We start from the raw sequence: 24,097 nt of genomic DNA on the forward strand, positions 1-24,097 counted from the left end.
AGTGCCATAGTGACTTCAAGATTACAGAATTATATGCCGTGATGATTTTGATGAAATCATGCAAGTGTGCTCTATTTATATGAATTTCTCTGTAATACCTAGTATAACGATATGAAACGATTCTATAGTGCGGAAAATTATGTAAAATGCCGGGGAAAAAATCAATAGTCATGTGTATCTATATGACTTTCAGGCAGTCGTTTCCATCACTAGTGAGAAGAAATATTTTTTTTCGTCATTTTGTGTATGATCTTCAACTTTTCTGTCAGAGATTGCTTGTTCTAATTCTCCTCCTCCCCGCCCCTTCTCTCCCTTTCTCCTTCTCTCTCTCTCTCTCGCTCTCTGTTTTAAACAGCCCACAACGCCCAAGTGGGCTATCACTGATATTTGTGTGTCTTTTTCATTTCATGTCATGTCATTTCATTTATGTCATTTCCAACAATGCAAAACATTTTCATACACAAAATAACACAATATCAATACAATGTAGTAACAAAGAAAAATAAGTGAAACTAACAATACTAGGCATCACAAAAGCAGATGAATTGGATTAAAATAAAAGTTGCAGGAAATGGAGGAGACATGCTGAAAAGCTAAGCTTGTATTTTGCAGTCTCCTCGTGGACAAAATAACTAGGACAGGCTTGATAGAATCAACCTCCTTGGTAGAATTTTGATTTGATATAGTAGTATACGTATATTGATATGTCTGTCGTGATACCATTACATGTAAGACGTGATTTGTTGTCTTGTGTCTTGTGATTTGGTCTCCCATGTATGCAGTACGACATTCTATCAGCTGTAAAGACCATTAATCTCATTGTGAGCATCTTATTTGACCTAATAACTTATCTGGGGCTTTGATTTATTCGCCTCTTGGTCTCTTTTTGACGCGCTCGACCTTTTACGAGCACGAACTATCTTTCTGGTAGCATGACAGATTAGAGAGCATAAAAATATACAATTATACTTTGCCTTGAGAGTTTCTGGTTAAAACTAGTGGCAGAGGTGACTCCAAAATAGCACTACATTCACCGAGGGCGCAGCCCCGAAGTGAAAAGTTCTTTGGCGGCGCCGAGGCCCATAGTTTTGACAAAAGAAAGAAAATAAATAAATAAATAAATGAATAAATAAATAAATAAATGAATGAATAGATAAATAAATAAATAAATAAAAGAAAGATAAAAACAAAATCGAAATTAGGCAGAGTACATTTGTTTTTATATTTCGGATAAAAAAAAGAAAAGAGGAAAGTGTGAGGCCAGAAGTCGTATGGTGGATGCGATGTTATGGAGGGATACATTGACCGTACGAAGCAGCACACGTCAGAATTGCTTCGTGATGTCACAATTGTGCTGTTAGAAAAATGTGACATTTCAGAGTGCCTGTACGAAGCAGTGCGCAATGTCAGAATATCTTTGTGATGTCATAGTAGCTTGTTAGAAATGTTTACATTTCAGAGTGACGGTGCAAAGCAGTGCGCGATGTCAGAATTGCTTTGTGGCGTCACAATAGTTTTTTTTTAGAAATCGTTACTTTTCACAGTGATGGTACGAAGCAGTGCGCGATGTCAGAATTGCTTTGTGATGTCACAATTATTTTGCTAGAGATTGTATCCTATCACAGAGTGACGGTCCGAAGCAGTGCGCGATATCAGAATTGTTTTGTGATGTCACAATTGTTTTGTTAGAAATTGTATCATTTCACAAAGTGACCTTACGAAGCAGCGCACGATGTCAGAATTGCTCTGCGACGTCACAATAATGTTTACATTACACAGAAGTGACAATACGAAGCAGTGCGCGATGTCAGAATTGCTTTGTGATGTCACAGTTATTTTGTTAGAGATTAATGTATCATTTCACAGTGACCATACGAAGCAGCGCACGATGTCAAATTATTTTGTGACGTCATGATTGTTTGTGTACATGTATTAGAAATTGTTACATTTCAAAGAGCGACGTACGAAGCAGTGCGCGATATCAGAATTGCTTTGTGATGTCACAATTGTTTTGTTAAAATTGTAACATTTCAGAGTAAAATGTTACAATTTTTTTTGCTACAATTGTAACATTTCACAACGGTATGAAGTAGCAGTGTTTCACTTCACAGAGCGATGGTACAAAGCAGTGTGCGATGTCAGAATTGCTTTGTGACGTTACATTTTGTGACATCATTTAGCAAATGCATGCACTATGTAGAACTACAGTAGTAAGCCCTACTTGTTTGTGAAATGTCGTCATAAAAAGACGTCATTTATTGCTATAGGTTGGTTATTTGTACATTGTTTATATTGCTTGTTTTTTTTTTTGGTTGCATTAAAAAATAAAAATAAAAATAAAAAAAATCATTTTGCAAATAGTATGCCATGGAGTGTCAAACATGCTAACATTCTGGCATAGCTGAAAATATCTACAATCACTTGAAGCTCTTTCAACCAATCACTAGAGGATGAATTTTGATCAAAAATATAATTACACATACATGTACTAGTACTTAGTAGGCCCTACACCTCAAAGGCAGGCTAACAACGATTCGTCTAACTGTCATTAGTAAGAGCGCCCTCACATCAGTCATAATAATTTCAACCCATCATGAATGAATACATGCCTTCATGTTATCATGTTGCATAATGTGAAGGCTCTAGACGTAGAGGTAGCGACACTGGCACTGGTGCAGATAGTGTCGGTCGACGTTAGATGTACAATAGAAGCAAGTATGAGGAACATGAGTGACAGTGACACTTCGAAGGGTCATGCTTCGTCCATGGTCAGCTGCTTTTGACTGGAGGGGTGGCGCTGTGAAGCGGAAGAGCCCACACGTCAAATAGTTCGATGCTCCATTCGCGCGCTGAGTTACCATTTGGCAATGTCGAGGTCAAGTGTTCGCCACACCACCGGCCGAAGGTCTCTGTATCCCTCCTCACTTCATAAGTCGTTTGGACAGTCCGTATTGTGCGACGAAGAACTACGCTTGTTAGTGGACATTGGAAGATTATGGAAAAAATACGATTTTGACTGTGGAAAACAGCCTGCATGGCGATGCAACGTTGTTATCAGCAACCGTGGATTATATTCCTGTGCAGTGTGATACTAGGAGGTGAGGTTTTGCCGTTGTTTTGTATGCAATGTGTGTTGTGTGCGTATGTGTAATAGTGAGTGTGTGCGGACAGTTTGTTTGGCCTGCACAACAAGGCCGAGGTTGTTCTACGACATGGCTATTGCACAGTGACCGTGTGGCGCACAAACGAAGGCCACTGTGTAATCACTCTATCGAGCCAGCTCCATCACGGAGTATCGCAGTTCGATCAACCTGCGTTGTTGGGTTAACCCGGCCCTGTGTGAGATAACCAGCCAGCTAGCCTGATTCTATTCTACAGAAAGTGAGGGACTTGCCCATCATAAGCATCAATACTTTTCTGATTGATGTAATGCTTAGCAATAAAAACAGTTTTGACGACTGTTTATTAAGACACTTTCCAGTGTTTTTTTTTTCTTCAGATCTCTAAATAACTAAGTTTGCAAGTTGGACTTTGGTCAAATAGACACCAACCTTCAGCATGGTATGGCTAGGATCCTTGACATTTGGCTTCTGCTCTGGTCCAGGTCAAATGTTGTGGAATGAATTGATGGCATAATGTTTGCTGTTGTGGCATGCTATGGAAATGTGTGGCTTGTGCCTTAAGGATGCAGATAACATCTTTCAAACTGTAGAATGTCTAGATTCTATATAACTAGAATACATGGCCCAGTTGCTGTAAAAATGGGCTGTACCAGGATGGTCCACAACACAAAGCGAACACAAAGTGAACATGTCTATTGCGTTGAGTTTTTATACTTGACATCAGTTTTGTCACCTCAAACTCATTAAAGACAAACTTCATTAATTAGACTTCATGTCTATGTTATCGATAATGATACACAATTCACAACTTACCGAAAACGAAGATTATATGCAGCATGTGCGAACGGTAGGCACCTACATTGTCTTTTATACTGATGGCCATTTTGACTAATCGGGAGTTCTCGTGATCGGAGCTGCACTTTTTTCTGTCGACATTGCAGCTGTGTTTTCTGTGTAAAATTTAGTTCGTATTCTCATATACAGTGATGTAAGTCATAATGATATTCTGCTTGTATGTGTGAGACTGAATGGCTCCTGTACATTTGAGATTGTTGGAAAGTTGTAACTCAAAGGTGAAATTACATTGAAATGTTGAAAAGATCAGCTATTAAGAAGTATGTCCTGTTTAAGACAGTATACTCTGTAGGTATAATGATACATTTTCAACTTCTAGTAGTTGAGGTATAAGTAGACCAAATGACTGCGACAAAAATACAAATGTAGACCCGGACTGGGGTCATTGTCTTACAGTACACCATGATAATTCATGCAAAATGATTTACCTGGAATCTGTATTTTTGGAATCACTTTTTTTCTGTATTGCAGGATGTGTGATAATGCTGGTATTTTGGTTTTAAAAATAAACATCCTTATGCTGACCAGAGATGTGGAAAACATGAGAAAGTATGATATTGATGGCAATTTGTTGTACAAAATCATCAAAGAGCAAGTTAAAGGGATCGTGCAGTTTTGGTTGAGACCTAATTTCAGGTTTCTAGCAGTTTTTGGTGAAATAATGAGAACCTTGTATGAAATATGAAAGGGCATGTAATTCTATGATTAATTCGACGTTTATTTTATGAAAATTGGTTTTGAAATGGCTGAGATATCCAAAAAAAGAGCAATTCTAATAAAGTGTGGGACCCACACTTTATTACGATTGCTTTGTTTTATTTTGTTTTTGGATGTTTCAGTCATTCCAAACCTGATTTTCATCAAATAATCTTTGAATCCCTCTTAGAATGGTATGCTCTGAACTATATCATAAGTGTTTCCTTGGTATCTTGCAAAAAATTAAAAGCCCAATTCTCATCTCCACCAATACTGTGCTATCCCATTAAGGTGTACTGTGTCTTGAACTTACACAGAGCTCTGCATTTTCTCTGGTAATGGGCAAAAGTGATGAGTGCAGGCAAAGGTTGATTTTGTGTACCTACTGTAGGTAAATGTCCAGGGCCGCTACAAAATTGATGTTGGGCTACCAAACTTCCAAAAAAGTTATCTTTTGCTTGCTCGATTTGGCAACCTATATTCAAAATGGATTTTTCATGTTTTCTTTTATTTTGGTTCACTATATTTCTTTTTTGGGCCACTGGAATTTCAAATATGAAAATTTTAGTGGCCTGAATGGGCTACCAGAAAAGAGGTTTACATAGAGCCCTGAAATCATCATTAAAACATTGATTTTACACATGGTAAGAAATGATCAGCAGTTACATTTATATCTACCCTCTGTTTTTTTCTCCTGTGGCCTACTTTGGAAAGTTGAATGGACTAAGATCAGAGTCAGCATACAATTTTTGGAAAATTAAACATGACTGACAACTTAAAATATGGAAAATCTGTACCAAGGTGTAATTGGAATGTCTTTTGCTTTGCTAGTATGTTTAAGAGGAATGCAAACACATACATTCAAAGACACTTGAATTTTAGGACTTAAAGTGTAGGGCCTACTCTTTCCTCATGGGTGGTCTCATCTTAAGTTTTCAGTTTTGTGCATTGTTGTTTCTTATTCAGATTCCCTGTGATTATCTGATGAGTTACTGTAAAAGTGGAAATTTTCGCGCATTTCGCGCAACCAGAAACTAGCGGGAAAATAAAAGCACGCGAATATTTTTGCTTGCCATATGTGCCTGTGCGTGATGTCTTGATTCCGCGGAATTAGAAACACGCGAAACTCTTCCGACCCGGCCAAGCGCGAAAAATTAGTCACGTCAAAATATCTACTTTTACAGTATTGCACCTTCCTCTTGTTATTTTGTTTCTTCTCTTTGATACAACATTGCTTAGTTGCTTAGCACACAAAGGCCAAATTCAAGTTCAGGACAAGCTTGGAAAAAGTTTAGATGGTTGTTTGATAAAGTCTTGGTGGTGAAAAGTTTGAATGCTGATAAATCTGTATTTCTATTGAAAGATATTTGAGTGATTACATTAAGTTTGCACAAATTCATCCATTATAGCTTTAATTCCAAAGTTCATTTTTTACAAGACGAAATTTGACAAAATGATGACAAATTTATTTGTACTGGCCAATATACATGTCCTGTGATGCAAACAAAGTGTAAGTGGATTTTAATAATGAGGATTAAAGATGTAAGGAACTCTACATTTTAATAGATCTTTAAGAGAGGAAATTATATGAGTGCTACCTGTAATGTGTGATGAGGTTCTTCCTATTGTACATGTACCAGTCTTTCAAATCCTATGAATCATAACTTTGAAAGTTTAAGATAGATCTGTACCTCCATGAGAGACAGGAAGGCTACTTTGTTACTCACTGTGACTAAGTTTTGACTATGACAGTGATGAGGTGGTACAGTGTGCAAGCTGCTCTCGTTCAACCACACTGTTCACACTCACTGAGTTTATGGATGCATGGAAATTTTTTTTTTTTCAGGAGCCTTTTAGCTTTCTTGTGTCAGTTGTACTCAAAGTTTGAGCTCTCTCTTGAGACAGCATTTAGCAAAAATTATTTTAGGCTGCATTTATCTAACTTGAGAAGAGAATTACGTTTCAAAACGCGTTTGGAACAGTGTTTGCGAACTTGGTTTGAAACGCAGTTCTCAAGGTGCCACGTTTATCTAACCATCATACAATTGCGATTTGAGTGGTGTCACTGCGCAGCTGCTCTGCGCTGTTTGACCTAGGAAGTAAAGGTCAACTGCATACCACCAAACATGCCTCATCAGTCACACACAAATAATGGTCAGAGAGCACAACCAGAAACAGCTGGGATTTGACCTTGAGATATTTAAAACGCGTTTCAAAATGGCATTGCGTTTATACATGTATAATCACAGAATGGCGATCGTGGTCTCAAATGCGTGTCAAAACGCCCTTTGAAAGATGTTTCAAAACAGCGTTTCTAAACGCATTTGAAAACACGGTTGCGTTTATCCAATCCCTGAAAATGCCTCAAATGAGTTTAGGATCATGATTCTGCCTCAGAATTTGTTTAGATAAACGCAGCCTTAGATTATTTCAAAATGTTTTTAGGTGTATCAGCTTCAAGATTTAATGTGATGGGTTTGATTAAGGGAATTAGATATCATTGTCATGTTTTGTTTTTTATTCAATGTAAAGCATAGTCACCTCCTGAGATTAGGTAATCAGACAACTGATATAGTGTATGACACAAGATATTCAGCTGTGCATGCTGATGCCAATAATGGGTCATTTCCTCAACCTTCTATGAAGTTATGTTATAATGCTCAATATTGATTGTGTTACGACCAAAATCACTCTGAGAATGATCGCACAAAAGAAACAATCAACTGATGTTCAGGCTGTTTATTAACAGTGATATTGTGGGTACAGACTGGTAATCGGCGTCACATCAGTACAATAATGATCACAAGAAACAAATATAAGTCAGTAATGGAATTACTTACGTAGGCATTACATGCAATATATCACTTACATGCATTAAGTAATCCTTTGAAAGTGTCCAAATACGATGTTCGATGCACAAATGAACAAGGAAAAGTAGAAATTACGCGGTGCGTAACATATGTCCCCGCCGGAAGTAGCATTTTGTAACAAAATGTGCAATATAGGTAAAAAATCAAGGTCAAAGGTCAAAGAAGTCAAAGGTCAAAATTCTGTGTAGAAGTTTTGAAGCCCTCACCTAGTGCCATCACATAAAGCAAATGGAATCGAAATTGGGTTAGAAATGGCGAAGGAGTATTATTTTGTAGCCAATGTACAATATAGGTCAAAAATCAAGGTCAAAGGTCAAAGAAGACAAAGGTCAAAATTCTGTGTAGAAGTTTTGAAGCCCTCACCTAGTGCTATCACATAAAGCAAACGGAATCGAAATCGGGTTAGAAATGGCGCAGGAGTAGCATTCTGTAGCAAAATGCACAATATAGGTCAAAAATCAAGGTCAAAGGTCAAAGAAGTCAAAGGTCAAAATTCTGTGTAGAAGTTTTGAAGCCCTCAACTAGTGCCATCATATAAAGCAAACGGAATCGAAATCGGGTTAAAAATGGCGAAGGAGTAGCATTTCGTAGCAAAATGTACAATATAGGTCAAAAATCAAGGTCAAAGGTCAAAGAAGTCAAAGGTCAAAATTCTGTGTAGAAGTTTTGAAGCCCTCACCTAGTGCCATCACATAAAGCAAACGGAATCGAAATCGGGTTAGAAATGGCGAAGGAGTAGCATTTTGTAGCAAAATGTACAATATAGGTCAAAGGTCAAGGTCAAAGGTCACAACTGAAATTCTGTGTAGAAGTTTCAAAGCTCCCATGTAGTGCTATCATATAAAGCAAACAGAATCAAAATTGGCTCATAAATGACAGAGAAGTAGCAAATTGAAGATTTTGATCACACACGGACGCACACACGGACACACGGACACACGGACACACGGACGGACGGACGGACAGACGGACGGACACACGGACACACACACGTACGGAGCCCGTTTCATAGTCCCCTGCTCGAACTCGTTCGGCGGGGACAATGATCCGCGATATACCGATGAATGATTCCTTCGACGTAAATCCAAACGCAGGTTGCGATAATCCTTGGTATTAATCCAGGTATATGTCCATGTGATAGGTCCACGGTATAATGTTCACAGCGAAATGTGCAGAATCCAACGACCACGTCCAGTCGATGCGTTGAATGATGATTCACTTTATATTGTCCAGCTAGGAATCCAGCCCGTCACAGCTTTGCCGTAGCAATGTCCATTGACATTAAAATATGGAGTCCAATGAAGGCACATTAGTTCTCTGCAGGCAAAATGTCTCCCAGGCCTTATCTCCACAAACATAATAGGTCAGCAGGTAACACAGGACTGACTATAACAAGTCGCTTCAGAGCCAGAAGTGACGTAACTCTCAGAACAGAGGTGTTGGGTACTCTGCCTACTGCAGAATTTCTCTGGCTTATATACTATCCATTCACCCCCTTCTAGCACATTCTATAACTCTCTCCAACCTACTAGCCAGTCCAAGTTCCAGGAAACCTGGATGACTCACTGCCTAACTACAGTATATACCAAAATAAACTTTGCGTTAAATTTACGTGTAACGCAAGCGCCGATCGGTACTGCGTTAATCTTTCTGCGTTACAAAATTAACGATCACCGTGCGTGAATGATCGTTACAGATCGTTACAGATCGTTACTGTGCGTTACAGATCGTTACTGTGCGTTAATTTTTAGATCTTGCGTTAGCGGACTTGTCATGTGGACTGGCAAGAAATCTCGGAAATTGCGAGACTCGGAGATGCCTCGGTTAAGTAACTGTCGTTCGTAATATTTACTACGGACAATTTCCTGCCGGCGGAAGGCATTTAAATAGCGATATCAAATACCGAAAAGATTTTGTAGGTGAGCAGAACTCCCCTGGCAATGTCGTATTGTCATGGTCGTCAAATTTGTACTCATGGGCGCAGTCAATGGAATCGGGCAAGTAAAAATTTCGAAGCCACCTTTTTCCCCAGAGCCAACATATTCCATCGAACATTGAACCCATGAAATCACGCATACGCAAGCCTAAAACTAACGCCGACTGTCTAACGTTAGCGATGTCACGATTTCAACAACGGTCAGACACTTACTCAATTCAGGAAGGTGCAAAAGTCCATTTATATTCCAATACACAACGTGTGTCTCGCCGAATAACTGGTGGTAGTGTGTGGTGACAAAGCCGAGTATTTCGGCAGTAAAAGTAGCTGCAGCAGAAGAAAATGTCTACCACTTTCTGCTCGCATTATTACACTGCCAGCAGGTGAGTCAAGTGGTGACTTGATAGGCACGCTTCACATGAAAGTTTACCCAGAAACATGAAAAATCCCACGATGCCAAGGTGCCAGAGTGGGGAATGGGGAGGGGTGGAGAGAGAGAGATACCAATCAACAGAAGAAACCGCGCGTACTGGCGCATTCTCGGAGGTCATGAACAGTCTGGGGTCTTGGAGATGAACAGAGAAGGAATGTTTAATTAAAGATAGCTCAAGTCGAAGACCCAGGATTACAAACGTTGATTCTTTTTTTTTCTCCTTTCATTTATCATGCCTTCACGTTTAGAAATGGTTGCACTCCTTTAAAAAAAAAAAAAAAAAACTCTCCTGCGATTTTTAAAACGTCAAACTTACCATGAAAGTGTTACTACGTGTAATACAATAGTTAATACTATACCTATTGCTTTAATCATACAATGTATCTGTATAACACAAATTTGACTACCAATGACAATAAAAGATACTTGTATTTGTTTTGTGTGGAGATTTTTTTGTCTTTATCCTGACTAGTTTCTATGAAATTTCTAATGTTTTTACGGCAGCATCAACAGCCTAAAATAAATTACTGAGAGATTTATAGATTATGAAATTTTTGGCAACCATCCATTTGAACGTCAGGCATGAAAAGCTCCTGATATTCAGCAAAAACAACTCAACAGATCAGAGACAAAGTTCCTTCAAATTTTTGAGAAGTAGCACGCAGATTTGCTGGGCGTGGTAGGGTCCATGCTTTGAGATCGTCACAATCGTGTTGTCACCAGGGAGGTGGAGTGTCTCTCTTCCACCTCCCTGTTGTCACCGAGTATCGGGAAGTTCCCACAAACTCCAGGATCACCCCTCCCTGCCAACTCCATGTTGCTCCCAGGGAGGCGGGAAGAGTCTCTTCCCACCTCCCTGTTGCTCCCCAACGTGCATTGTGAATGCGTGGCGTTTCTTGTCACCGTCAGTACCCGAGGCTGCTTTGTATTTGTCTTGGAATATTGATTCTTCTTGTCATAACATGAGTGTAGTAATCGTTTTGCATGGCTATGTAAAAAATTGTGATACAACGTGTACTCAACTCGTCTTTGTGATTTTTTTCTTCAGTCCAAAAGGAAGACAAAAATTTTAATAGTATCATGACGTTTGCAATTGTTCGAAAGGTCTGCTTTTGATAACTCACAGACTACTCAGTAATCACCCTTGTTTTCCCGCTCCCAGGCCCTCCAATTTTATTGAGCAATCCACAAGCGCGCGCAAATTCCTTTGCCATGTGGTTTTGCCAGCCAGCTGTCGGAATGTGCTTTGAAGTTACATTTCAGCCTGGCCTGGCTGGCATGAATGGGTGTCGAGTTTCAATCAATACCTACTGTTGTTTTATTCTTGTATTTGAACATGTCGTTTCACCTGACAACACACGGAGATCGGGAAGGTGTAGGGCCAGGGAAGAGGTTTTTGTTGTGTGTTGCAACCTAATCCGGGCAATTAACCCCAGAGGGCAATTACCCCCCCCCCCCCCTCCCCCGCTAAATACTGGTTAGGGTGGGATTTCACGGAGCACGCGAACGATTTGCGAATGACGCGAATGGCAAAATCCAGCATTCGCATTTTAGTCTGCAAAAGATCGCCAAACAAACGTGAGGGTTCGGAAGCGTCGTCAATTGTTCGCGAATGTCGTTTTTACTTCGGCGATAATTTCAAAAAAGTTTGAAATTTTTTGCGAACCTTTTCCGCACACTTAGTCGGGATTTGCTCGTGAATTGTTCTCGAAAGTGTCTTTAAAGCTTCGTCATATGCGCAAGACCTTCGCAAGACACGCGCGATGTTCGCAAAATGTTCGTGAAACCCCAAACAGACTCCGAAACTTCGGAGAATGTCTCGCGTATGTTACGCGAAATCTGCGAAGTTTTTCCGATCATTTTACGACGTAATCGCGAACTGTTCGCGTACCTTTTGAGACATTCTCGCGAACGTTTAGCGCACGTTTGAGGGATGTATGCCCTGTACGTTTTCTACAAATAAAAATCGTAGTATACATCTAAACATCAAACAATTAAATATTAACAACTATAGTAACGAAAGAAATTAAAGACTAGCAAAGAGAAAGAATATTTGATATACAAAAAAAAAATCGCAGAATACACTTAAAATCAATCTTAAAGGGAAGGTAAACCCCAAGAGCAATGTGGATTGAGTGAAAGCAGCAGCATTAGTAGAACACATCAGTGAAAGTTTGAGGAAAATCGGACAATCGATGCAAAAGTTATGAATTTTTAAAGTTTTGATGTTGGAACTGCTGGATGAGGAGACTACTAGAGGTTATGACGTATGAGTGGACAACAATACCAAGAAAATATAAAGAAAATTCTGCAAAAATCCATTTTTCATGAAAATTACAAATTCCATCAACTTGATATTGACAGGGTAGCAATTATTCTTCCTGCTTTCTGAAAGCGGTTGGTCCATTGCTCTTTCATAATTCTAGAAAAGTGAATTTTTGTTGAATTTCCTTTATATTTTCTTTGTATTGTTGTCCACTCATACGTCATATCCTCTAGTAGTCTCCTCATCCAGCGGTTCCAACACCAAAACTTTAAAAATTCATAACTTTTGCATCGATTGTCCGATTTTCCTCAAACTTTCACTGATGTGTTCTACTAATGTTGCTGCTTTCACTCACTCCACATTGTTCTTTGGGTTTACCTTCCCTTTAAGTATGTAAATTTCATTTGAACTATAGAGATTATGTGTTGGAGGAACTGCAAAAAAAAAAAGGAACAAATGCTTTACTAGTGGAGATACGTCCTAGGGGGAAAAAATGTAGGCAAACACACGATAGAGAAATGAGAGAAAAAGAAATTAGAAATACAGGAAAAAAAAATCAACTCAAGAAAGCTTTTTGAGTTGATTCTTTTTCTTGCTTCCACCTCTCCTTGCTACATTTTCTCCCATGATTATTGAAAATGTTTCGTTGTTCGCATTTCCGTCGCGTGTTCTTCGTGTACGTAACATGCTGTACTTTAGCAATGATACACACGACAATCGCACATACGTCGTGGGAACTTCGCACAAATTGCGCAAGAATAGTTTTCGGCTTCATTGTCGGAAAACATTCGGAGAAAAACTTTTCCGAATGTTGGATTTTGTCATTCGCGTCCTTCGCAAATCGTTCGCGTGCTCCGTGAAATCCCACCCTTAATAGTAAGGTTAGAGTAAAGATTAGGGTTAGGTTTAGGGTGAGGAGTTTGGGTTATGGTTAGGATTAGGGCCAGGGGAAGGGTCCGGGGTAATTGCCCAGGAAGAAAAGAGGGACGCGCTTTTGTTCTTGGTCAAATCGATTTCCTAGGTGATGCTGTGGAGCTAGAAAGGAACAAAAAAAGCAATTATGATGTCTGGCGTACTTCCGGGACGTCTTATTTTTCTTGCACTCTGAAATTTCCTATTGTTTGGCGTTATCAATGTCGTTAATTGTTATATAGTTACCCTCTTTCGCATTATAAACTTAAAGTCCATAGAACATTCATACGCATTAAGATCACACTCGAAAAGCTATACTGGTGTATAGTTTGAACACAGCAAAATGAAATAACGAATATCCCGCAGATTTACCAAAATTATGCGTCATGTGGGTCCATTCATTTTCTTTTCTTTTCTTTTTTCATTTGTCTTCTTGTCGATGTGGGGGGTATAGATTCAGGATATACTTTTCCTTTTCCCCTTTCGGCCCGGTGCGATTACTCCTGGTGCTGACATTCTTTCTGCTCGTCTTCCGATTATACTGTTGTTGTAAATAAATGCGCATGGAGCCCCAGCTGTATCGCAAAAAAAAAAAAAAAAAAAAAAAAAAAAAAAGTCTATCTAAAGTTGACCTTCAAGTACATGTACTTAAGTAAAATCTGAATCAATTAGCCATGGTACGGGTTTGCGGTTTCAATCCCCTCGAAGCCCGATATTTGCCTTTAAGCAAGACACTTTATCCACAAAAGGCCAGGGCTCCACACTAACTTTTATTTCGGTGGCCCGATCGGGCCACCAAAATGATTGATTTTTATTTTTTGGTGGCCCGAAAAGAAAAACAAACAAGCAAAACTATCGGTCCTACTAAACATAGAAAAATAAATATCAAGTATTACTGAAGTGATACAGGTACCCACGTCTAAAATAAGGAGAAAATTTAATCATCTTATACCGTTACTCTGAGTTCTAAGATTTCGCAAATAGGCTTATAGATTATTATAAAAGTTGATGCCTATTAAATTGGTCAAAATTTACGTTTGAAATGAGAAAATGGGAGCATTTGCAGACATTGTAAACATCTGACATTTGTTTTAGCATCGTAAAGAGCCAAAAAATTACCGTTATTTATTTCTGGTGGAAATTCAAGCAATCATTCAACATTTACAAGTATTTTAACACCTTCCGGAATGTAAAACCAAGCAACCGACATTCATTCTATCATCTTACGGACCCGAATATCATCCTTATTCATTTCCGAACGTGAAAGCAAACATCCGCTCTTTATTTTATCATCTAACTGAGCCGATTGATACCGTTTATAATTTCCAAATGTACAAGCAACAATCTGTTACTTATTTTAGCATCGTACGGAGCAGAATATTACCGTTATTCATCTCCAAATTCAAAAGCAAACACCCGACATTTTCTTTATGATCGAAGGAGCCGAATGTTACTGCTGTCCACTTCCGAAAGTGAAATGAATCATCTGACATATTTCAGCATCGTACGGAGCCGAATGTTATACTGTTTTTCACATTCAAACGTCATCCGACATTACATTTACCATCAAACGCAACTGAATGTTATTGTTATTCATTTCGAAATGTTAAATTTATAGCAAATGTCTTATATTTATTTTAGCATCTTAATTATGGAGCAGAATGTTACTGCTTGTCACTTCCGAACGTTCAAGCAATCATCTGACATTTATTTTGGCATCTTCCGAAGCCGAATGTTATTGAGCACTATTTACTTTCGAACGTAAAAGCGAACATTCGGCATTTCATCGTCGTACGGAGCTGAATATCACTGTTATTCATTTCCGAACGTCAAAGGGATCATTCGACATATATTTTAGTATCTTCCGGAGCTGAATGTTATTGCCATTTACTTTTGAACGTAAAAGCGAAGATCCAGCAATTATTTCATCATCGTACTGAGTTGAATACTATTGTTATTCATTTCCGAACGCCAAAGCAAACATTCAACATTTATTTTAGCATCTTCCGGAGCTGATTGTTATTGCTATTTACTTTCGAACATAAAAGTAAACATCAGACATTTATTTATCATCGGACGGAGTTGAATACTATTGCTATTCATTTCCGAACGTCAAAGCAAACATTAACTTCACCATCAAACGCATTTAAATGTTACTGTTATTCATTTCGAAATTTAAAAGCAAACATCCGACAGTTATTTAGCATCGTATGGAGCAAAATATTACTGTTATTCACTTCCGAACGTAAACACAATTATCTGACATTTATTTCAGCATCTTCTGGAGCCGAATGTTATTGCTATTCACTTTCGAAAGTAAAAGCAAACATCCAACATTTATCTCGTCGTTGTACGAAGTTTATTATTATTGTTATTCATTTCCGAACGCCAAAGGGATAATTCGACATTTACTTTAGCATATTCCAGAGCTAAATATTATTATTATTTACTTTCGAACGTAAAAGTAAACTTCCGGCATTTATTTTATGATCGTATACGGAGTTGAAATTCATTATCATTTATATCCGACCGTCAAAGCAAACATTCGACATTTATTTCAGCATCTTCCGGAGCCGTATTTTATCCCTATTCATTTCCGAACGCAAAATCAAATATCTGACATTAATTTCAGCACCGTACGGAGCTGAATCTTACCACTATTCATTTCCAAAAGTATGAGCAAACATCCGACATTTATTTTTGTATAATACGGAGTCGAATATTACCGTTATTCATTTCCAAAATTAAGAGCAAACATCTGACATTTAATCTAGCAGCTTTACAGGCCTCGAAATAGGATTTTGGAGGGGCAAGGCCATTTAGAAAAGGGCACTTTTTCCAAGAGGCCAGGGCACTTAAGTCAGTCAGAGGGGCACCAAGGCCACATTGGAAAGGGCATGTTTGGTGTTAATGAAAAAAGAAAGAAGAAAAACAAACCGAGAAAAACAAACACACACACACACACACACACACACACAAAGTGCAACACACAACAAAAACCTCTTCCCTACAGCTGTAACACATTCCCGATCTCTGCGTTTCTATCAGGTGAAACAAAATTTTTTTTAAAACAGGAATAAAACAACAGTAGGTATTGATTGAAACTCGACACCCATTCACACCCAGGCTGCCATGAAACTTCAAAGCACATTCCGACAGCTGGCTGGCAAAACCACCAGGCAAAGGAATTTGCGTGCGCGTGTAGATTGCTATGATTAGTCTGTGACAGACAGTTCATGACCTCCAAGAATGCGCCAGTACGCGCGGTTTCTTCTGTTGATTGGTCTCTCTCTCTCTCTCTCCACCCCTCCCCATTCCCCAGTTTGGCACCCCTTGGCATCGTGGGATTTTTCTTTTTTCTTGGTGAACTTGGAGTTCACTCTTTACTCTATCTGAATATGCGCTGCCTAGCTAGTTAGTACAGTACTCGCGGCCGCTGCGCTGCGGAGGCAGTCGGGACGGTAAAAGCCGGTCGGGCGTACATGTACGTACACGTCGTCTCGTATATATCTCGGAAAGATACTTTGAGTTTGAATCAGATACATCGGGACGCGAGTGAACTGAAGGTATGATATTTGAGATCAGGAAAGTTGTTCAAGCTTATTAAAGAGACTTTGAGAAAGGGCATATCATACGTCATAAATAATAACTTTCATTCTAAAAGGGCACCACGGCCCCAAGAAAAAGGGCACATTTTTTTTTTTGGCCGTAAACAAAAGGCATTGCGGCCAACGAGAGGGGCACCGACGGCCATGGCCGTCGGTGGCCGTCGGTTAATTCGAGGCCTGACTGCTTACGAAGCCGATAGTTACCGCTGTTCATTTTCAAAACTGAAGGCAAACATCCGGCTTTTTTTGGTGGCCCGGCGTGCGTTTTTGGTGACGCCGGTCGCAAATAAACCATTCGCGAAATCGTGATTCGATTCGCGAAAAGACTCCGCTAAATCGCTACACTGGCAGGGGCTACGTCGTCCTTTCACCAGGTCTCGTTACAAAACCAAAATCTCGTGTGAGTTCTTGCGTTACCTATCGTTAATTTTAACGAAACATCGTTAATTTGCGTGAGGGATCGTTACTCATCGTTACTCATCGTTACTCATCGTTACTACAAACGTTAATTTTCCCGATCGTTACTTTGCGTTACTAACGATTCAGGTGAAACCGCTTGCGTTAATGAAACGTTAATGTTGATTAACGCAAAGTTTCTTTTGGTATATACTGTATGTACAAAACATCATTACCAAAAATAACTACCAATCACATTGGGCTACAGGGACAGTGCCTCACTCAGCCAAATATGTAAGCACATCCCAGAACATTCTGGAAATGGGTGAAATCATTCTAGATTGAGTGAGCTATAATGTATTTCCTGTTACATGCATGTATTGTATAGCCACATTGTATTTCACCTAGAAAATTCTCCGCTGATCTGGTCAGCCTGTATGTACTATATCTATACTACATAGAATGTTCTCCATTAATCTGGTCAACCTGTGTACATACACATTAAAACAACCATGCATACAGTACATCATACATGTACATAACTACTAGTGTGTACATTTGTGACACCATCCCCCATGGGAAAAAGAAAGCCTTGCCGTAGCAAGGGTTTCTTTTACCTTCACAATTTCTCATTATTATTTACAATGAATGTGAGGTAAAGTCCAAGTCAAGCAACAATAATCACATACTATCACATGCCTTTTGAATAGCTGCATTAATTCCATGTTCTCTTTTCATGGATACCATTTACAATGATATTGCTTGGATTCTTGGAGCTTATACAATCATATCAAACTATTTTGCACACATTAATGAATATGCTAAACACATACACTGGCAATGATATGCGGTGAAAACCGTTCACCTTTGATACTCTCTTCATGTTACACTCTTGACAGAGCGTCGGCAATTACATTGTTTTTGCCTGCCACATGTTTGATTTTGAGTGCATATGGCTGCGTCATCATGCTCCATCTGAACAACCTGTTGTTCTTCATTTTGAACCGGTCTAAAAAGACCAAGGGGTTGTGGTCAGTATAGACCGTGATCTCCCCATTGCTATTTGTCAAGTACACTTCGTATTGCTGGAGGGCAAGGATGAGACTGAGAGCCTCCTTCTCAATGGTGGAGTACTTCTTCTGGTATGTGTTCAATTTTTTGGAGAAGTAGCTAACTGGTCGTTCAGTGCCTTCTTCATCTTCTTGGAGCAAAACCGCTCCCACTCCTACATCGCTAGCATCTATTGCCATCTTGAATGGCTTTGCGAAGTCAGGAGCTGCCAAAACAGGCTCATTAGCAAGGACTGCCTTTAGTTTCTCGAAGGCTCTTTGACACTCATCAGTCCAGGTGTACTTTGCCTTGCCCTTCAGCAGGTTTGTTAGGGGGGTGACTACAGTGCTGAAATTCGGTACAAATTTCCTGTAGAAACCAGCCATGCCCAGAAATCTGAGCAACTCCTTCTTGGATTGGGGGATGGGAAAGCCTAGTATAGCCTCTACCTTGGCTTCTCTTGGCAATACTTGTCCCTGACCGACTACATGCCCGAGATACACCACTTTGGCCTTCGCAAATTCACTCTTTGCCAGATTAATCACCAATCCGGCCTCCCTGAGTCGATCAAAAAGTTGCCGCAAGTGTGTAATGTGCTCCTCCCACGTGTCACTGTACACTAGGATGTCATCAATGTATACTACACAGTTGTCAAGTCCGGCAATGATTTGGTTTGTCAGCCGTTGGAAGGTGGCTGGAGCATTTTTCATGCCGAATGGCATTACTTTGCATTGGAACAAGCCATCTGGTGTAGCAAAGGCAGAAATCTCTCTGGCTTTGTCGGTCAAGGGCACCTGCCAGTATCCCTTTAGAAGGTCTATTTTACTGACATATGCAGAATTTCCGACCCTGTCAATGCAATCTTCTAGTCTTGGAATGGGGAAAGAGTCTGTTTTCGTCACGGCATTCACCTTTCTGTAATCTATACAGAATCTTTGAGACCCATCCGGTTTGGGCACCATGACGATTGGAGAGCTCCAACTGCTTTTACTCGGTTCTATTATGTCATTGTCTAGCATGTATTGAACCTCTTCCCTTACTTTTTGCAGTTTGCTTGGGTTTAGTCTGTAAGGGTTTTGCTTGATAGGGTCAGCATCTCCTACATCAACATCATGTACAGCCAGAGGGGTGCAGCCTGGTTTGTCTTTACACAATTCCTTGTACTCATGTAACAGACTAGTCACATCTTTCCTCTGATTTTCAGGTAGGTAGTTCAGTGCCTCATCTACTTTCCCTAACATCTCTGAGTTAGACAACCTGGCACTAGAGGGCTCACTTCCATTCTCATCTTGAGCTTGATCCTCTTCATCTACTTCTTCTACTACCACCTGAGCTACGCCTACTGGCTGACTAGCCTTTCTCTCATAGTACTCTTTCAGCATGTTTACATGACACACCCTCTGATCTTTGCGTCTGTCTGGCGTACTGATCACATAGTTCACATCATTGAGTTTCTTTTTGACATAGTATGGGCCACTGAACTTGGCTTTCAGTGGTTCACCTTGTATGGGCAGCAGTACAAGAACTTTGTCACCTGGGTTGAAAGTTCGGGCTTTGGCATTTTTGTCTGCCTTTCTCTTCATAGAGTCTTGTGACACTTTCAAGTGTTCCCTAGCTACCTCACAAGCCTTTGAAAGCCTTTCACGAAACTTTGACACATAGTCAAGTAGGTGGACCTCATCATCCTCAGTCATGAATTTCTCTTTGATGAGCTTCAGTGGGCCCCTAACTTCATGACCGTACACCAACTCAAATGGGCTGAAACCCGTCGACTCATTTGGGGAGTCCCTCGTCGCAAACAGCAGGAAAGGGATGCCCTTATCCCAATCCTCGGGATACTCCTCACAGAACGCCCTAATCATTGTCTTTAGGGTCTGGTGGTAGCGCTCCAACGCACCTTGGGACTGGGGATGATAAGCTGACGACTTCAGCTGCTTCACACCCAAACGATACATCACCTCTTGAAATATGCCTGACATGAAATTTGACCCTTGGTCAGACTGCACTTCCTTGGGCAACCCATACCTAGTGAAAAACTGCACTAGAGCATCTACCACAGTCTTAGCAGTGATATTTCGCAAAGGGATAGCCTCTGGAAACCGTGTAGACATATCCATGATTGTCAAGAGGTACTTGTGGCCCGACCTAGTCCTAGGCAAAGGTCCAACACAGTCGACTAGAACCCGACTGAATGGTTCTTCAAATGCAGGTATCGGAATCAATGGCGCCGGCTTCACTGAATGTTGTGGTTTACCAGCCACCTGACATGTGTGACAAGTCTTGCAAAACTCAGCCACATCCACATTCAACCCCGGCCAATAGAAATGCCTCATGATCCGATCCTTTGTCTTTCTGACGCCTAAATGGCCGCCAACTGGTAACTCGTGAGCAATCCTCAAGATCTCACCGCGGTAACTAGGAGGGACAACAACTTGACGGACCACCGTCCAATCCTCATCAGCTGGCCTATGGGGAGGTCTCCACTTCCTCATCAAAATGCCATCTTTGACATAATAGCACTCAGGGACCTTTTCAGCCTCAGCCTCAGAACACGCCGTCTGAGACAAGCCATTCAACTCAGAGTCTGCCTGCTGTGCTTCAACCAAGGAAGACTTGCTAAACAGCCCATCACTGTTAGCCTTGGAGCCTAATACAGCAACCCCATCATTCAAATCCTTGAAAAAGGTTTCTGCCAACCAAACACCGGAATTCTCCTCCACATCAACAAAATCCGCATCATCTTGAACAGCTCTACGAGCCTGAGACCTAGTCACAACACAATCTGGGAAAATCCCAGGAAACTCCTCCTGCAACTGCTCAGTTTCAGCAACCACCACTGGTTTCTCCGAAACAACTGGAGACGCAACCACCTTGTCCCCAGCCAAGTCATTCCCCAACAGGAAGTCAATGCCTGCCATGGGCAACTCAGGAACAACTCCAACAGTAACAGGACCAGAAACTAGGTCACACTTCAAATCCACTCTATACAGTGGCACTGACATATAACTGCCATCAACAGTCTGAATCAAGACTTTTGCATTCACTGCACTAGCTGGTGGAAAAGTCATACCACCATCCACCATTAATGACTGAGAGGCCCCCGTATCCCGCAGGATGACTACTGGCTTACCTGCCTCACCAGAAGTACATGGGGTCACCTCACCATCAAACAAAAAGCTACGATAGCTCTCATCCACCTGCTTCATCCTATCTTTGAATTTGGGAGATTGACTTTCAATGGCCTGTGTTTCACTGAACGGGACACTGTTTTTGGGTAGGACACTTTTTGACATGACAAATCCCAAGTCCTTCTTTGTTTTGTTTTGCAACTTCCAACACTGTGACTTTACATGCCCTGTCTTGTTACAGTGAAAACATTTGATGACATTTGCACTTGTACTGGACCCTTTGTCAGATTGAGGCTTTGGTGCCGATGAAGTTTCAGAACTCGGGCCTTTTTCAGGACCAGCATTCTTTGGATTGCTCGACTGATTTTTGTCTCTCTTATTTCCAGAAAAATTCCTGAAAGGTGGTCTGTTGTCATTTCTGTGGGTCAGCTCATACTCATCAGCCATCAAGGCTGCTTTATGCAAACTTGTCACTTTGTGATCATCCAAATGTGACCTCACACTGAAAGCAACACTCTTTTTGAATTCTTCCAAGAGAACAACCTCACGTAGGTTATCAAAATCCTGATCCACTTTCAGGGATCTGTACCACCTATCAAACGTCATTTCTTTTTCACGAGCAAACTCAACATGTGTCTGGCCTGGTTTGCGGTACGAATTTCTGAACTTGTGTCTGTATGCCTCTGGCACCAACTCATAAGCATTCAACACTGCTTTCTTGACTGTAGCATAGTCACGTGATTGCTCTTCAGAGAGAGATGAGTACACATCAGCTGCTTTGCCGACAAACACACTTTGCAGGAGCAAGGGCCAAAATTCCTGTGGCCAGTTCAAACTGTTAGCCACCTTCTCAAATGACACAAAATATGCATCAACTCTGTTTTCTTCAAACTTTGGCACCAATCGAATGTTCTTGGCCAAATCAAATTCAGAGGGAGCCCTTTCACGATTTCCAACAGTCTGTGCATGAGTCAATTCCATCTCACGCAATTTCAGTTGTTGCTCCATTTTCTTCTCTTCAATTTCAAGTTTCCTCATTTCAATTTCTCTTTCTCTTTCTCTTTCCTTCATTTCCATTTCTTTCTCCTTCAGTTGCAATTTAGCAAGCTCAAGCCGTGTTTGATCTGAAATTTGAGCTCGATCTGGAGTGTCAATTTCTTCTTTGAGCTCCATGTGACCAGCTACCAAGTCAAGAATCTCTGCCTTTCTTGCACCTTGTGGAACATCTATATTCAAATGCTGTGCAATAGCAGTCAAATCACATTTGCGTAACCTTTGCAAATCTTTGAGGGACAAATCTGTCCTCTGAACAAATGCCTGAACATCCATTGTACTGATTGACATTGTCACACTGTATTACACACAATATACAATTGAACAATCAACTCAACTGGTATTTTGTCTGTACCAATATTCTGGCTTCCGGAACGTTCCAAATTCTAACTTTTGGCTTTAAATTCACTTCTCGGACACAAGCCCCCAATTTTGTTACGACCAAAATCACTCTGAGAATGATCGCACAAAAGAAACAATCAACTGATGTTCAGGCTGTTTATTAACAGTGATATTGTGGGTACAGACTGGTAATCGGCGTCACATCAGTACAATAATGATCACAAGAAACAAATATAAGTCAGTAATGGAATTACTTACGTAGGCATTACATGCAATATATCACTTACATGCATTAAGTAATCCTTTGAAAGTGTCCAAATACGATGTTCGATGCACAAATGAATGATCCGCGATATACCGATGAATGATTCCTTCGACGTAAATCCAAACGCAGGTTGCGATAATCCTTGGTATTAATCCAGGTATATGTCCATGTGATAGGTCCACGGTATAATGTTCACAGCGAAATGTGCAGAATCCAACGACCACGTCCAGTCGATGCGTTGAATGATGATTCACTTTATATTGTCCAGCTAGGAATCCAGCCCGTCACAGCTTTGCCGTAGCAATGTCCATTGACATTAAAATATGGAGTCCAATGAAGGCACATTAGTTCTCTGCAGGCAAAATGTCTCCCAGGCCTTATCTCCACAAACATAATAGGTCAGCAGGTAACACAGGACTGACTATAACAAGTCGCTTCAGAGCCAGAAGTGACGTAACTCTCAGAACAGAGGTGTTGGGTACTCTGCCTACTGCAGAATTTCTCTGGCTTATATACTATCCATTCACCCCCTTCTAGCACATTCTATAACTCTCTCCAACCTACTAGCCAGTCCAAGTTCCAGGAAACCTGGATGACTCACTGCCTAACTATGTACAAAACATCATTACCAAAAATAACTACCAATCACATTGGGCTACAGGGACAGTGCCTCACTCAGCCAAATATGTAAGCACATCCCAGAACATTCTGGAAATGGGTGAAATCATTCTAGATTGAGTGAGCTATAATGTATTTCCTGTTACATGCATGTATTGTATAGCCACATTGTATTTCACCTAGAAAATTCTCCGCTGATCTGGTCAGCCTGTATGTACTATATCTATACTACATAGAATGTTCTCCATTAATCTGGTCAACCTGTGTACATACACATTAAAACAACCATGCATACAGTACATCATACATGTACATAACTACTAGTGTGTACATTTGTGACAATTGCCATTAGTGTTTTTCACAGAATGATAAATTGCATGTCTTGCTGCTAATACTGTGGCTTGTACTTATTAACATACAGATTATAGTAGAGACTCTTTCCCCTTAATCAGGAATTATGACGATTGCTTCTGCTCTTCAGTAATGCCAAATAAGCTCTGCAGTCTTATGATACAAGGCAGTATTGCTGTTGAGAAGCAGTCATGAG

At 40.3% G+C, this 24,097-nt stretch overlaps 1 protein-coding gene across 1 annotated transcript in view; it reads left to right on the top strand.

Moving 5' to 3' along the window:
* The first annotated feature begins 2,659 nt into the window (after window positions 1-2,659).
* Window positions 2,660-24,097, top strand: part of LOC139725798 (protogenin B-like) — a 122,079-nt gene continuing 100,641 nt past the window's right edge. The window contains exon 1 of the mRNA XM_071636877.1: window positions 2,660-3,098. Coding sequence (XP_071492978.1) covers window positions 3,035-3,098 — 64 coding nt within the window. The 5' untranslated portion in view covers window positions 2,660-3,034. The remainder of the gene's footprint in view (window positions 3,099-24,097) is intronic.

Source organism: Diadema antillarum, unplaced genomic scaffold (assembly GCF_040938485.1).
Source record: "Diadema antillarum isolate AM-2024a unplaced genomic scaffold, OU_Dant_1.0 seq00000059_RagTag, whole genome shotgun sequence".
Classification (NCBI taxonomy): Eukaryota; Metazoa; Echinodermata; class Echinoidea; order Diadematoida; family Diadematidae; genus Diadema; species Diadema antillarum.